At 41.6% G+C, this 15,616-nt stretch overlaps 4 protein-coding genes across 6 annotated transcripts; 2 read left to right on the top strand and 2 right to left on the bottom strand.

Annotated features, from left to right (window-relative positions):
- Positions 1-35: 35 nt before the first annotated feature.
- LOC108103144 (lysine--tRNA ligase) lies at positions 36-2,522 on the top strand. Of its 2 annotated transcripts, none has more exons than XM_017208517.2 (4): positions 36-174; positions 581-1,244; positions 1,315-2,262; positions 2,317-2,522. In XM_017208517.2, the coding sequence occupies exons 1-4, from the start codon at positions 143-145 to the stop codon at positions 2,404-2,406; spliced, it is 1,734 nt and encodes a 577-aa protein (XP_017064006.1). In that variant the 5' UTR covers positions 36-142; the 3' UTR covers positions 2,407-2,522. The 2 variants fall into 2 exon arrangements, with proteins under 2 accessions (XP_017064006.1, XP_017064005.1); XM_017208516.2 differs by lacking the exon at positions 36-174 and adding an exon at positions 272-440.
- Positions 2,523-2,727: 205 nt separating this feature from the next.
- Positions 2,728-4,947, bottom strand: LOC108103193. The gene is made up of 2 exons (XM_017208581.2): positions 4,799-4,947; positions 2,728-4,207 (listed from the first exon to the last, which is right to left on the bottom strand). The coding sequence occupies exons 1-2, from the start codon at positions 4,802-4,804 to the stop codon at positions 3,044-3,046; spliced, it is 1,170 nt and encodes a 389-aa protein (XP_017064070.1). The 5' UTR covers positions 4,805-4,947; the 3' UTR covers positions 2,728-3,043.
- A 128-nt stretch (positions 4,948-5,075) lies between these two features.
- Positions 5,076-7,083, top strand: LOC108103169 (protein LST8 homolog). The gene is made up of 2 exons (XM_017208555.2): positions 5,076-5,286; positions 5,351-7,083. The coding sequence occupies exons 1-2, from the start codon at positions 5,173-5,175 to the stop codon at positions 6,176-6,178; spliced, it is 942 nt and encodes a 313-aa protein (XP_017064044.1). The 5' UTR covers positions 5,076-5,172; the 3' UTR covers positions 6,179-7,083.
- On the bottom strand, positions 6,970-10,484 carry LOC108103168 (ADP-ribosylation factor-binding protein GGA2). 2 transcript variants are annotated; one of them, XM_017208554.2, is made up of 5 exons: positions 10,329-10,484; positions 10,083-10,240; positions 8,739-9,333; positions 7,510-8,486; positions 6,970-7,448 (listed from the first exon to the last, which is right to left on the bottom strand). In XM_017208554.2, the coding sequence occupies exons 1-5, from the start codon at positions 10,363-10,365 to the stop codon at positions 7,236-7,238; spliced, it is 1,980 nt and encodes a 659-aa protein (XP_017064043.1). In that variant the 5' UTR covers positions 10,366-10,484; the 3' UTR covers positions 6,970-7,235. The 2 variants fall into 2 exon arrangements, with proteins under 2 accessions (XP_017064043.1, XP_041675309.1); XM_041819375.1 differs by lacking the exons at positions 10,083-10,240; positions 10,329-10,484 and adding an exon at positions 9,809-9,989.
- Positions 10,485-15,616: the final 5,132 nt, after the last annotated feature.

The following is a 15,616-nucleotide window of genomic DNA, read 5'->3' as shown; positions in this document are numbered from 1 at the left end:
ACTTTTGCGAGAAATTCTACATCTGGCAGCCCTGGTTGTGTACTTTTTACTTTGTGGCGCTTCACATTCGCAATTCGTTTGGTTTCCGCCGCTTTTGAAACCCCGGACTAGCCAGCGAGCAACGTAACCGAAACGTATCAGCATGGCCGCTGCAAGTGGAGAACTGTCCAAGAAGTAAGTGCCTAGGCCATCAAATTCGACCCAAAGACCATCCGGCCAACGTAGCAGCCTTTTGAGGTTAAGGCGAAGCCGCAACGTTCCAGTTTTTTTTTTTTTGTTATTGGCCGCTGATGAAATACCGTGCTTAAAATAACAATGCTCGCCCGCTGCGTCCTTAAAGTAGTGCAGGAGGCGTGGCCCAGACCCAGCAAGATTTGGGTCCCGGCCATCGGCTTCCACGTGAGCGGCTGCCAATTGCAGCCTAGCAAACAAACCAAACTGTGGGTAATCCGACCCATCGGACTGGCTGTCATAACAAGGACAGGAAACTTTTCTGATTGCCCAAGTTATAACAGTCTTCACTTCCATTTTACGTCTATCTACATAAGTTTATTAATCTATTAAATATCTTTGTTTGCAGTGAACTTAAGCGTCGCCTAAAGGCCGAACAAAAGGCCAAGGAAAAGGCAGAGAAGGCAGCCGCTGCTCCTGCAGAAGGAACCGCCGGTAAGAAGAAGAGCAGCGCCGCCGAAGAGGAGGAAATCTCGCCCAACGAGTATTTTAAGATCCGATCCGCCGCCGTTCAGGAACTTAAGCGTTCACCCAGCACGCATCCCTATCCACATAAGTTCCATGTGAGCATCTCCCTGGAAGATTTCATCTCCAAGTACGAGAACAGTCTAAAGGAGGGCGACACTTTGGAGAATGTGAGCCTGAGCGTGGCCGGCCGTGTTCATGCAATCCGCGAGTCGGGGGCGAAGCTCATTTTCTACGATCTGCGTGGCGAAGGAGTCAAGGTGCAAGTGATGGCTAGCGCCAAGTCCTACAAATCGGAGGCAGACTTTGAAACGGATACTGCCAAGCTGCGGCGCGGCGATATTATCGGCGTCATCGGACATCCCGGCAAGACTAAGAAGGGCGAGTTGTCTGTGATGCCCACTGAGATTAAACTGCTGTCGCCCTGCCTGCACATGCTGCCTCATCTGCATTTTGGCCTTAAGGACAAGGAGACACGCTACCGTCAGCGTTACCTTGATCTCATTCTGAACAACAAAGTGCGCGAAAACTTCCAAGTCCGCGCCAAGGTAAGAATCAGCAGTGTAATATTACTACCGAGGTTCATACTACAGTACACCTTTCTCGCATTTTTCTTAGATTATCTCGTACGTTCGCCAGTTTTTGGATCGCCTCGGTTTCCTGGAGATCGAGACACCAATGATGAACATGATCGCGGGTGGAGCCACTGCCAAACCCTTCGTAACGCATCACAACGACCTAAAGATGGACCTGTTTATGCGCATAGCTCCGGAGCTGTACCACAAGATGCTGGTGGTAGGTGGTCTTGATCGCGTCTACGAAATCGGACGGCAGTTCCGTAACGAGGGCATCGACCTTACTCACAATCCAGAATTTACCACGTGCGAGTTCTATATGGCGTATGCCGACTACGCCGACATTATGGACATCACCGAACAATTAGTCTCTGGAATGGTGAAGGCCATTCGTGGATCCTATAAGGTCATCTATCACCCGGACGGTCCGGAGGGACCCGAGCAAGAACTTGACTTTACGCCACCCTTTAAGCGCGTGTCCATGATCAAAACGTTGGAGGAAAAGCTACAAGTTAAGTTCCCTGCGGCCGATACATTCAATACGCCAGAGACGAATCAGTTCCTGTCCCAGCTATGCACCAAGCACCAGGTTGAGTGCCCCGCACCTCGCACCACCGCTCGATTGCTGGACAAGCTCGTGGGCGAGTTTATAGAAGAGTTCTGCGTAAATCCCACGTTCATCTGCGAGCACCCGCAGATAATGTCTCCATTGGCCAAATATCATCGCAGTATTCCCGGTCTGACTGAGCGCTTCGAGCTCTTCGTGGCCAAGAAGGAGATCTGCAACGCCTACACCGAGTTAAACGATCCTGTAGTTCAGCGGGAGCGCTTTGAGCAACAGGCCAGTGATAAAGCGGCTGGAGATGACGAGGCCCAATTGGTTGACGAGAACTTCTGCACGTCCTTGGAATATGGACTGCCGCCCACTGGCGGCTTCGGTATGGGCATCGATCGGCTGGCTATGTTCCTTACGGACTCCAATAACATTAAAGTGAGTTCCTTGGTGGTAATTTGAAATCATTGTTAAATCAAAATTAACTTTTAGGAGGTTCTACTGTTCCCCGCAATGAAGCCAGAAGAGGCCAACCGCACTGCAGCAGAAACTGCTCCCGCCACCGCTGCCACCCAACAGTAGAGGTCTTCGGATCACTCAACTCAATCCTGATTCTTGTACGTTACGCTCGTCACGGGCTAGTCCCAGTTGCTAAGTTATTCAACGAATAAAACTTTTTTCCAATATGTGAAACATGAGTAATTTTGTTGTTTCAATTACTGGCCGATTTCGAATGCTCGCTACTGCAGTTGTCAAAACCACTGCCTGCATTTTCGGTTTTATAAATTCTTTCTGACAACTAGTTAACCTTAAGTTAAATACGACAGCAAGACAGCCCAGAGCACCCATATAGCAGACTGCTTTGCAAGTCCGATGGCCGAAAGAATTCCGTTATTCTTAATTAGTAATAACATTTTATTAATTTTATACTTTAAATCTATTCATTCATATAAAAACTATAATCATAACAATTATTTCATAGCCATAAATTACTAAAGTTACGACTAAAGACTAATATTATAGCTTATATTGTTAGCATATGTAGACATTTTTCGATTTTTGGATTTTTTGGAATTGTTTATTCTTTGATATAAGGCATGTATTGGAAGAGATTATTCAACACCAACATATAAAACAGTCCGTTAGGAAGATCTATTTTGTGAGCATTATATGAGTTCCAGGTTTCAGTCTTTAATAGTCTTTAATTAACATTTCCAGTTCAAAGTATTAAACCGTTTATGGATATTCCAAAAAGTGTTACTGTTATGGCATTAAATACTGCGAAATAGTTAACAGGCAATAAGTCAACAAAATTATTTATATACAAATCGCTTGCTATTGACATTAGGGCTCGGAGTGCTTCGGTATGGTTTTCATTTCGTTTGTCCGGGCAAAATATTTTATTATAGTGTGAATGACAAGGGAATGATATTACAAATATGTAGAAAACATGGTTAGTTATTAGCATTAAGAAGTTCGAAAACGGTGGTAAATAGTTCCACCGGTAAAATGCGAAAACGATTACAAGAAAAACCACCAGAGTAGATAGTACAGCACGTATAAGGATGGCACTTCGATTAATGGTATTAAGGCACGGTATCAAAAACACAAATTGAGTCGTCATCATTAAAATGAACTTGTTAAAATTGTTATTCACAATGTATTTTAGTGTAGTGAAGATGGAAAATATAATGTATAACATATATAGGAGAATAAGTTCCCTTAACAACCAATTAGGAGTTATTCGATTGTCCTTCTTTTCTTCTTTCTTCTTTCTTTTGTCCTTTTTTTTCTTTGTCTTTATCATAGAAATATTTTCTCTCAACTCATTCAAAGAATGTACAAGCAAATACATTAAGTAAAGGGGTACTATAATTGTTAAAATTTTTAAGCGAAATATTTCATCCACTGGCATAATACGACTCAACATTTTATTTACCCCACATTGTTGGTCCATTAGGGCTGACGTTAGGTAATAGCCAGTAAGTTCACCAAACTTACTGTAAGCTAAATTGTCCGCCCTTAGAATGACAAGAGAAATAAGCACATACATCAAAAAATGTAAAAGTGAATGTACATCTTGGCTTAACTTCAAATGTAAGTAAAGTGTATAACTTAAACCGAGCCCGATCAAGCACACCACAGATATAGCGCAAACATTGAGTTTGAAGAAGAGCTTCCCAAGCCATTTAATATGAAACATCCAGGGCAATAAATTCCTAACTGGTGTCTTGTAGCTAAATTCTTCATAGCTTGACATCTTGAAGTACAACTGACACATACCGGCGACAATGCCTATTGGCACGGACAACAAAATGGTCTTTATTTTCCATTTGGACGTGGTAGGACTTGCAGAAGAATCCGTTTGTGTTACCGAAGGTACCTAGAGGATAAGTAACAGAAAAAATTAGTTTAGTTAGCTTAAAACGAGCTTAAAAATCAAATTTAAAAATGAGATAGTATTTTATTACATTTTCATAGATAGTAAATAGTAACCCGAAGCTTGCTTCGAAGTACAGTTCAAAAAAGAATTACCGTTGAATTCAGAAATATAAATCAAGTATGAGAAGTGTACGAATATTTGTGCGTAAAAAAATGATCTATTATTTAAGTTAAAACTTGTTAATTTTATGTTCAAAGTATATTCTCGAAATGTATATCTTTCATTTGAGATATTTCATTTTAATGTCTGTTACGTATTTGATATTGAGATTATTAAGGAATAAACTTGGAACTCATGGGTATATGAATGTATTTCATATGAGCCGACTGTATTTAAAAGGTAGATGGAAGCGTTTCCGACTCTACAACCCTTGGGGGTTTCCCCAAAACGAGTGGGATAATACCAAAACCAAGATCACTATCACAATAATAAAAAAAATAAACGAAAGCAACAATTGGGTATACATACATTTCCTACTTTCACACACACACACACACACAGCAAGCACTTGTAAATTTTTTTGTAACTTACGTGCATTCTTTTGAATTTTTTTTTCGCGACAGGTCACGACGAGGTGAATTTTATATTAGTTCTGAGTCGTCTGTCGTCGTCTCCTGTAAGGTGCGACGAAAACAATTGCGTTTCGGAACAAATTTTATCATCTTCTTCTTCTTCTGTTCCAAAACAACGATCGATAATAAAAAAATATCAACTTGAATCGAAAATAATCGATTTCCAAAAAGTAGTATTGTTTACGGCACTATTAGCCAACGGAATTAGATTTTTTTTCTCGTTTCTAAAGTCAGTATATTCCCATTTATGGACTGCGGTCACATTGGCTAAAAAAAATAAAAACATAGCGGACGGTAAATCGGCGAAATTGTTAATTAAACCTTAATCGGAGGATGGGCGACCAACAACAGCTAATCCTGGCCACCGGGGGGTACGACCACACAATAAAGGTGTGGCAGGCACACACGGGAAATTGTATAAAGACAATGCGATTCGTAGAAACTTCGGTAGGATTTGTGGTATTTAGCCAAAAACCTGATGTACAACATTCATACATATTTAATCTTCCAGCAAGTCAATGCCCTGGACAGGACGCCGGACAAGACGCGTCTGGCAGCTTGTGGTTACCAGTGCATCCGACTGTATGACCTGGAGTCCAACTGCACCGCACCGGTGATCAATTTCGACGGTGTGCAGAAGAATGTGACACGCCTGGGCTTTCAGGAAGATGGCAACTGGATGTTCACCGCCGGGGAGGATCACCATGTGCGAATCTGGGACATGATCTCCGCTCCACCACACTGTTCGAGGGTTTTCGACTGCGAGGCTCCTGTAAATGCGGCCTGTTTGCATCCTAACCAGGTAGAGATCGCCATGGGCTCACAAAATGGCAGCGTTTTTCTATGGGACGTTAAGTCTGAGCGACACGAAAGGATTGTTCCCGAGGTGGATGCATCTATTCAGGACGTGGCCATTTCACCAGATGGGAGATATTTGGCGGCTGCCAATAACAGAGGCAAGTGCTATATCTGGTCGCTGACCAGTCAGGACCAAAAGATGAGTACATTGAGGCCAATCAAGAAGTTCAAGGCGCACTCTCGGTACATCCTGCGCTGCAAATTCAGTCCAGACTCCAGGCTCCTTCTCACGACTTCAGGTGACGGAACGGTGCGCATTTGGAACACGGATGATTTCACCAAATGGCTAGAACTGGGTATCGAAAACTATTGGGTATGGGATGCCGCCTTTAGTGCCGATTCCAAGTGGCTCTTTACCGCCTCCTCTGACGGTATTGCTCGGCTGTGGAAGCTGCAGACTAAGAGTCCCTTCAGGGATTATACCGGTCACACCAAGGCCATCACTGCCCTTTCCTTCAAGGATGAAATCTTGGGCCCATAGTAATACCTAGTCGCTAGAATTTAGCCAATTTGTAAGCTTTGTGACCATTGTGTCACTATCGATAGTTCTTCTGATTTGATTTCCTTCTCGATTTGAAGGTGTTTTTTCAAGGGCAGCAAAAACTATTGAAGATTTACCATAAGTCCTTTTTATACTGAACTTAAATCAATATACTACTGTATATTAATTGGACAACTAAATTCGCACTAATTTAATGTAAATTTTAAGCGGGAATAATGAAAACAGTGTCTACAAAATGAATTGCATTTATATGATAAAAAGGCTAGCTTTCTGCTTTAATGTTCATTAAGCTTCTGGAGTTTTAACCTCCATTCAGTTGCAGCTGAGCTCTAGAAGTTTTGATAGTACTTTGATTACATTACTAAAATTAATTTATTGAGAGAGGTCAGATATGCTAAATATATTACTTTTATTCAAACAGTCTTAAAATTTCAAATTTGCTATACTGTTAAAACAAAAACTGCCAGAAATGCTGATAAAATGGTTCAATAACTTTCCATAATCGAATTTAAGGTATAAATTTGTTTCCACGAAAGTCGAAAAGTGGGTCAAGTACACAGAATCATAAATGGAGATATTTTAAGCAGACAAATCCTAAGGAACATATTACAGAAAGGTGCTGGCAAATCAAGAGGATGCAGTTAAATGTAGGAATAGTAGCGATGACTGCATATAGGCAACACACAAACCAGAACTGAAGCAGCATCATCAACAAGAAGCCCCACAATTTAATAGAGAAATTAGAATACCTCTGAAAATGAGCGCTTGGATTTTGTAGCGACTTTTTCGTAATTTATAAACTTTTGATACATCATTATATTACGACTAAACGTGTGTATGCAAAATGCAATTTGAATAAAATCTTACTGGCATAAATATACATAGAATACATAAATCAAAAACCAACTTTATCTTTTAGACAGAGGTAAGATGATGGGAGCAACACATAAGTGGAAAATTGACTTTTTAGCTTGGGTTTGCTTTTTTTGATGGGTTTTAAGTGGACGGGAGCGGAGTAAGCTGGCGTCTGGTGGTTCTAGTCCACGTAGTCGATGCCCTGGGCCACAATCGATTCTTTGATGGGGTCTGGATCGTCGCCCAGTTTGTAGCCCACAATGCAGGTAACGTCCACAGCTTTGCCAGTGGGATTTAGGAGAAGCATAACCTGGTTGATGGGCGTAGCCGGGCGAAAGGGTTTGTGGGGCGGCATATGGCTGTCAGTCGGAGGCAGCAATCGCACTTTGCATGGCTAAAAGAAAAGATAGTTAGTTCTTCTCATTGCTCTCCTCTCTTTCACCTGTTTCCCCTACCTTCTTCACACTGGCCTCGAACTGAAAGTCATGAACTGGTTGCCGACTCTTGTTCTGAGCCGATATCACAATGACCGATACACGATGGCCGGGCCGATCGCTGGTGAAGTTCAGACTGAGCTGCATGTCATCGTCGTCAAGGACGATACGCTGCTCGCCGGTGGCCTGAATATTGTCCAGTTCCACGTGAATTTCGCTAAGCGGCTTAGCCGGAGGAACAACCGGAGCCACTGAACCTGCCAGGGCTTCGTCGGTTTTATCTACATCTTCGCTGAGCAGAGGTTCATCATCTATGGGATCAGTAGAAGCAGCAGCTGGAGCAGGAGTAGGAGCGGGTGCTGCCGCGAGCTCCTCTGGTGTCTTAACCTGTATCCTTTCCCGGGCCAAGTCGTTCAGCGTGAGCTTTTCGGGATCCCGCTTAAAGCTGGCCATCCGATCCTGAGAGGGCAGAATCTGCTGGAAGAGCTCTTCGCTAAGCATATCGATTTGCGGCATCTTTCTGGCCGTTCCCGGTATTTTGCTGGAGTCTCCACCATTGCCATTGGCAAATCCCTCGCTTACAGGGCCTTGGCTTAACACCTGCGGTTCTAGCAAAGTGGTCGAATTTTGGAATGATGGGTTCTTTTTGGCTTCGCTTTCGGCTAGTGCGCTGCTAAATATGTCACTTAAATCGGCGAGCGGATCCCCTCCGGTTGCCGTGGAATTGGAATTACTGGTGCCGGTATTTGGTGTATTGGTGGTAGCCTCAGCACTTACGTTGGTCCCACTGATTAGCAAATCCCCAAGGAGTTCATTTAGCAGCAGTGCATTATTGGAGCTCGAAGCTGTGGTCGAATTGAATGTGGACTTTGCAGTGGATGTCGATGTTAAAGAACTCGTCGTCAGAGTAGGAGCAGTGCTTTTCGTGGGCGAGGGCACTAATAGCTTGTAGCGTTGCATGGTTGTCAGTAGAGCGCAATTAGCATCCAATGTGTCAGCTGTGAATGGATATGAATCTGGTTAATGATGTTACGCCCTTCGTTATATCTACGATGAACTATCAAAGATATGAAAATGATTTCCATGGGACACAAGAATAAGCTATATCATATCTCCTAATCTATTTTAAATGGCTTTGGAAGTGATTCTGTTTTTAAAATTATGTTCTGATAAATAAATGAAGATGTATACAAATTATTACTTTAACTTTTTTTTAAAAATGTAATCCTCTCGAGAAGTACCACACCCACCTACAAGCTGGGCATCGGAGTCGTCGAGCAGCTGCGGCAAATGTTGAAAAATTGGCTTGTGCTTTTTGCAGCTCTTGTAGAGCTCGTGCAGTGTCTCGCTGACATCCTGGTTGGAGGGGTCGTAGGTGTCTAGCATCTGATTAAGCAATTGCATTGTCTCCTGCACTTCGCTAAGTACAAGGCGGTGCTGAGCCAGCAGATCGTTACGTCGCGCCTCCTGCGCCATCCGATATTGCAGAAGGAGATTGGCCCGTTTGAAGTTTTCCGGATTATTGCTTTTGACGAGCTTGGCGAACATAGCCTCGTCGATGGTGCCCAGAACACTCTCCCTTTTGGCAACTGCCGCCTCCGTTGTGCCGTGTTCAATATCCCCCTCCTTCCGAAGCATATCGTAGGCATCGCGGATCTTCTGGCGCTGTGGAAACTCCGTGGTCCACAGGAGGAGGCATTCCATGATCCGTTGTTTAACCTCGTGCGGCGTTTCGGCGCCCTTGTACTTTTTGGACACCAAGCGTATCAGTTCGTTAAGGAAGCGAAACTTAGACGCTTCGTCCTGGAAGTCGTCGCCACACTGCGTCATGCACTCTTCGAGCAGCTGAAAATAGTTGATTAAGTTAACTATGAATTAATGATTGAGTTTATATATAGTATAGGTTTATCGGCGTGGTTAAAAATTAATTAAATAATTGAATTTTACATTTAAACGGCAACACCTTTATCAATTTGTAGAAGTGTTATATAGGGATGTTTCAAATTAATATTATCAATCAATTTAACCGAATTACAAATCTAAAATCAAGAAAATTTTAAAATAAAATGTTTTCTTTTTATCATTGGTTAGGCACTAAAAGAAAGTTTATAATGTTGTGTTATCAATGATATGTACTTCATGACTAAACTTATATAAACACTTTTAACACCTATTGCATTTTATATTTGTTCACAAAAATAAAAAAAAAAAGTTTGATAGCGCAATGGAAGAAAATGTTAAGCTAACAATATTGTAAAATGAAAATAGCCCTATCTGTTTTTGTTAGCTGCTTTGTTTCTAGTTGGTAATACATACGCACATTTTGGCCACAACTGATAACAGTCACTATTGCAAATTGAACGCAGCCACACAAGTGCGTGTGTTTTTTTTTTTGCATTTGTATGCCTTTTGACAGCTTTACACCCTACAGTGCGTCGGTGTGCGCCGGTGTTTCTGTGTGTGCGTTCGTTTCAGTGGGCAAAATTTTTTCCACACACACACCCCTTCACCGTTAGCCATCGACAGTGGGCGTACGCAGGGGTAATTTCAAGAAAATGCGACAAAACAAAATGAGAATTAGTCAAATCATTTACCGAAATCGCTCGCGTTGCCTCCGTAACGTTGGAAGATCGCACCTTGGCCACAATCATTTCTTGCGCCTTGTGGACTAACTGAGCATTGCTTTTGACCACAATGCAGAACATTTGCACGCCCAGTTCGTCGATTTTCTTTGCCGGATTTGTTGCTCTTTCTAGGCAGGCGAAAGGGGTGATGAGAAATGTAAAAAAAAAGCTCTGAATTTAATGGTTTCCTTGTGTCGGATTGTGGAAGTAACTTACCCAGCATCTCCTCCATTATGCTCTCGTCGGTTGTCATTACGCGGCCGATCGTTGGGCTCCGTTATTAACTGGGGGATAAACAATATTTGCGGTGATTTCTGACATATTGTTGTTGCTGCTAGAGCTGGAATTGAATTCGATGTTTACACGATACTATCGATTTTAGAAAAGCTTTCGATGATTTGCTGTTATCGTCTGCCAGTGGGACCGACGTTTTTACCGTTAAGTATACCAAAAAATACCATGCATATGGGCTCTATGGTGCATGTCGTATTATAGTAGCGATGCCACTATATTTGGATCAAACGTTGCCATTTCGGATTTCTTTTACTGGCCGTTGATTTTTGAGGCTCATTAAAAAACTTAAACAAACTGAAGCATTGTTAACAGCTATTTTAAATTTTTTTGGGCGTTCATTTCGATGGATGATGACAAAACTGAAGAAACAGTTCTGTTGGACAGCGCGAAAACGGATTTCAATACATATATTATATTTTAAACATATATGTACATATGTACATATGTATGTATGTATGGATATCCTTTACTACTTTAAAATTGCAATTTGTGTAACATTAACATTGCAAACACAATTCCTGCTTATGTAAGCACATGCAAACACGTGGGGTATCTGTGTGTGCGTAGGCAGCAACCTGTGGCCATTTCACCTTAAGTTAACCTTTCGACAGGACATCGCGCAGGCGTCTGAAATCGGCTGGCTATAATTAGAAGCACTTGCATCATCATCTCGACGGGGAATCGGAATTGTTGCTCCAAACGTTTCACGTGGTGGTGGGGTCATATTGTGTTCATACCCTATAATCGTGGTCTTGAATGGGTATATTTTGCAATATAATTATAATATATAATATAATTAAATTATCTAAAAATGTCCTTAAATGAGAATTACTATAATAGATGAAGCGTTGGGCTGTTCCTCTTCTCCTTCTGAAAAAGATAAGATACAATGTGCTCATACATATTTGGTTGGCTGTGCTTGACGATGAGCCCTAAAAGTAGGCAACATATTCGGCTTAACGGGTATCTTTTAGTTGTGGCACTCGAACTTTGCTTTATTTTTTTTTATGTTTTTCTTATACCGTTTCTCCAGCGTTTGGCAACACGTGCAGCACTCACACACAAACATACTCGCGTAGGAGGCTCGTCACCGGCCTGCGCATGTGAGTTAGTGTGTCGGTGTGGGTCGTAACAGAGAACCGCTCTCATTCACTTGCTCTCCGATACAACTGTTATACTAAAACCAGTTTACATGCGCCGCGTATAACAAACGACTCTGCCAACGTCGCTGCTTCTGCTCAAAAAGGACAAACTCAAGGGCAAAACTCAAACAAAAAACAAACAAAAAAACTGGAAACTAGAAGAAATACAAAAATTAGGGAGTATGTCTTGCACAAATTTCGTACGCCTGACTTTGATAAGTTCGCCTTGATTGCCATACTTGGACATATGCATACATATATATGTACATACATATGCATATAGATTTATTTCTACATATGTATGGATGTATGTTCATGGGTGATACGTATTGGACCCTATACTATTTTCTAGATTACACAATCAGTCCCGGTTTTAATATCAAGTTTTTTTCGTTGCCACTCCCACGAAATTTGTTGTTGGGAGAGGATTCGGCGAGTGTGTGGGTGTGCGTGTATGCGCCTGTGTATGTATGCTTGTGTGTCCCGACTGACACACTTTTTGACCTCCCATGTCTCTCTCTATCTAACCTGCCCCTCTCTTACTAGCTCGTGGGCGTGCTTAAGCCTACCCTTTGAGGTTATGTTCGTTGATTGCATATTTAAGCAACTTCCATTGATTAACCATCAACTAGCGACCAAAAACATAAACGAAAAACAAAAAACAAAAACGAAACCTCTATCTGTCGCCTGGCCCTTTGTTAAGTGTCGTTATTGATATTGATTGGCCAAACTTTTCCACGCACGCAAACAGCTGGCATTTAACGTTATCGCTGGCAAACAAATACCCGTTACGATAAGTTTTACCGTTGTAGTAAACAAGCCATTAACCGATTCAATTTATTTACCAGAAATCCAGAATTTTTCCAGAAATCTTGACAAGTATTATATATTGAACTTGAAAAATGACCTTATCAATTCCATTGGTAGCCAAAATGTCATATGAATGAAGTTTGGACAGCATCGTATGACTTGAGTAGGTGATCAATAAATACAACTCTATAATTATGGGCTACAGTAAAGCCTCAGGAATGTGATATGATGTGCTGCGCACCCCCGCTGAGCCACTTGAGATCTCAAGGCTATCGGAATTATCTCGGCATTATCGCATTCGACGATCACATTCCGTATTGCAGTGGTCGGCCGTGAAATATTGCCGCATCCGGAGTCTGGAATATAGGAGCTTATCGGGCTGGGGGGCCAAAAACCGATCGAATTTCTTTGATAGGGAAAGTTCTTGTTCGATTTCTACCCCTTGAACCCCCTGAACGTTTGGCTAGACTAGTAATGGTAATACCCATTCCTCTCCTCCCACTTTTTGTTGTTGTTTGCTTTGTAAATTTATGTATTTAACTTTGATAAGAGGAATAGTCGATAGAAGTACTTGGCAATCGCTGAAGACCCCCCTTCCTGGCCTATGGGGCTTATCAATCTCGGGCCAAATATGGTAAATCAACTGGATGGTGGACGAGAAAGAGAGAGACAGATTTTGTTGGATATAAAGTTAGAGATACTATATATGTTATGTGCACAAATAGCTGCCAAATAACATGAAAAAAAAAACATGAATTAATTACTGCTTGGCAGCAGGGGCGATTCTACTACAGAGTACGCCATTAACCCCACGTCCGGGTACGTTGAATGCTTATCAGGGGTTCTGGAGGGGTATTATCGGCGGACTGGCTTTTGCACTTTTACTTTCAGCTATCAAACTCGTTTGGGAATCACGTCGATTGGGGTGAATTGGCTTTATCGGACAGTCGAATCTCTGGGCCCAATAAGCCCTAATGGCAACATGCCACGCTTAGTGTAAATGAATATATAAAGTAAATCAGCTTTTGCCACAAGTTGATCAAAAATGTATTAAGCAAGAACTTTATTTTGATATCCGAAGGTTTGATCCTTCCTTTTATTCCAATATTCACCTTTCCAACACTAGAAATGAAAAACTTAAGATAATGGTCATTATTTCATCAAGTTAAAGTCAAGTTACTCTATGAATCATCCACTTCCAAAACGTAATCTCTTGATATATGAGTCAACTAAATCGCCCAATGAAAGACCATTACGGTTAAGCCTTTAGTCGCACCAGAAGTACATAGTAAATTTTGGCTAGTAATCAAAGGGACCGATTTCCCAGCAGACCAGCCAATAAAAATAAACTATAGTTGTCCATTCATTGGGGTCTAAACATAAAAACAAAAACTTGTTGAGCAGAGCATTACCATTTGAATTGGCTTATCAGTCAAGTGGTACTACGAACAGAACTAGAACCAAGATCATTAACTTAAGTTGGACAATCTATATAAAACTTATTAATATATATAGTATATATACTCACATGGAGAGCAAAGATTATGGCGTATTTATAACTGATCACTGGTTTTTAGATCAGATTTCTTAAGTTTTAAAGAGGATTCAGTTATCTATGATAAACACTAACCTTCGATTAACCTTCTGGGCGATATCAATGAAGAGTATGCGCTGCTCCCCTTAGATCCATTTCCACTCCGGTGTTTGCTTATCAACTTGAGGTTCGGCAACAATTCTGATTACACTCCCCAATGTGCTTGACATGGGGCCAACCAGTGGTTAGCCCCCCGCCATTGCCACTTCCATTCCAAACGCCAAATAAAAAAAAATTCGCACAAATTCCATTGTCGAGTTTTCGTGGGTTCCAATTCTATATGGCCGATCATAAATATGTTTATTGTTTATAATCGTAAATAAATAGCGCAAGAGGAGAGCATATGAGTTCAGCTTCGAGGTGTTAAAGATCAGGCGGGGTATATATTGAGCTGAGAGCTATAGATTGGCTTGCCATTTGTCCTGTGCTTATCTAGGGATCTGGAATTATCTTTCCTTGCTCTTTAAGCTTCACTGTGAAAAGTACTCTATTACATTTTCTATTTTCTTCTGTCCTAATCTTCCCAACAATTAAGTAAGGCCCCATCCTAGAATATTCTATCACCCGTCAATGTATCGTTTGATTTCCATCTGTCTCTTATGCAATTCCAGCTTAAACTGCGTTTTACGCCAATTGAGAATTGAGAAGCGGAAGACAACGAGATCCAGTTCGAGATCGACTCGGCATTTGTTTTGTTTGCCAACTAACATATACCCATATATTTTTCAGGTAATTATCGTAGTATATACGGCCCTGGCTGAATAGTTGCTAAATGACTTGGCCAGAGTGCAGTGGGTTTTCGCTGGCGAATGAATGAATGAACCCATAAACGGGGGTGTACAAGTGCGCCCAGCAGTTCGGTTCAAAGTTCTGACTTGGGTCACAGTCGTTGAGTTAGTCACCTGTAATCCAAGTAATTGCGAACTTACTTAGGAAAATAATAAGATAAGCAAGTCATGATGAATATAAGCCATATATCTCAGTCAGTTTAAGCCCCTCTTCCAATATTGCTATTATTAATTGCAGCCTCGTTGCACTTTTCAAGAGGTAGTCTTATCAAAAGAGCTTTGCTTAGAATATAACTTACTCATATATATATTTCCCTGACGTTATCATTATTGATTTTCCAAGAATTATAGATATACGATCCGAGTAAGTTTCGAAACCGCAGCACATTTTTATAGGGTTGAGAATATCAAAGAAGGGAGGGAGGTTGCATGGGGTTGCATAAGGGTCTGGACATTGGAATACCTCGGACTGGGGGTGTAGGGTGCTTGGCCCGTTTGAGAAATGCAGAAACGTGATCTATTCCATGTTGTCTCACTGGCATTCTCTGTGGTTATCAGCCGAGCTGTGTGTGTCCCATTTGCACTCAAATTGGCCAGTTGTTTACGTTTACGTTTGCCGCTATTGGCAATTCTCTGGCTCTTTGTTTTTTTGCTTTGCTTTGCTCCGATTTGTTTTTGCTAGTTTCCGATTCTGTTGTTATTGTTTATAGCGCCCCAGAAAGGTGTTTAATTTATACCCCACACGTCCATACCACCCACAACGATTCGATCACATAGAATGGAGATTTATTGGGTTCGAATTCCCGTTCTTCCATGTGCCACTATTTATATTAATAATCCATTTTGCTCTATAATATTGTTAAGTCTTAGTGTTCT

The sequence above is a fragment of the Drosophila eugracilis genome, unplaced genomic scaffold (assembly GCF_018153835.1).
Source record: "Drosophila eugracilis isolate 14026-0451.02 unplaced genomic scaffold, ASM1815383v1 contig_649, whole genome shotgun sequence".
In the NCBI taxonomy this organism is placed as follows: Eukaryota; Metazoa; Arthropoda; class Insecta; order Diptera; family Drosophilidae; genus Drosophila; species Drosophila eugracilis.
This window is presented reverse-complemented; position numbering and strand designations above follow the sequence as displayed.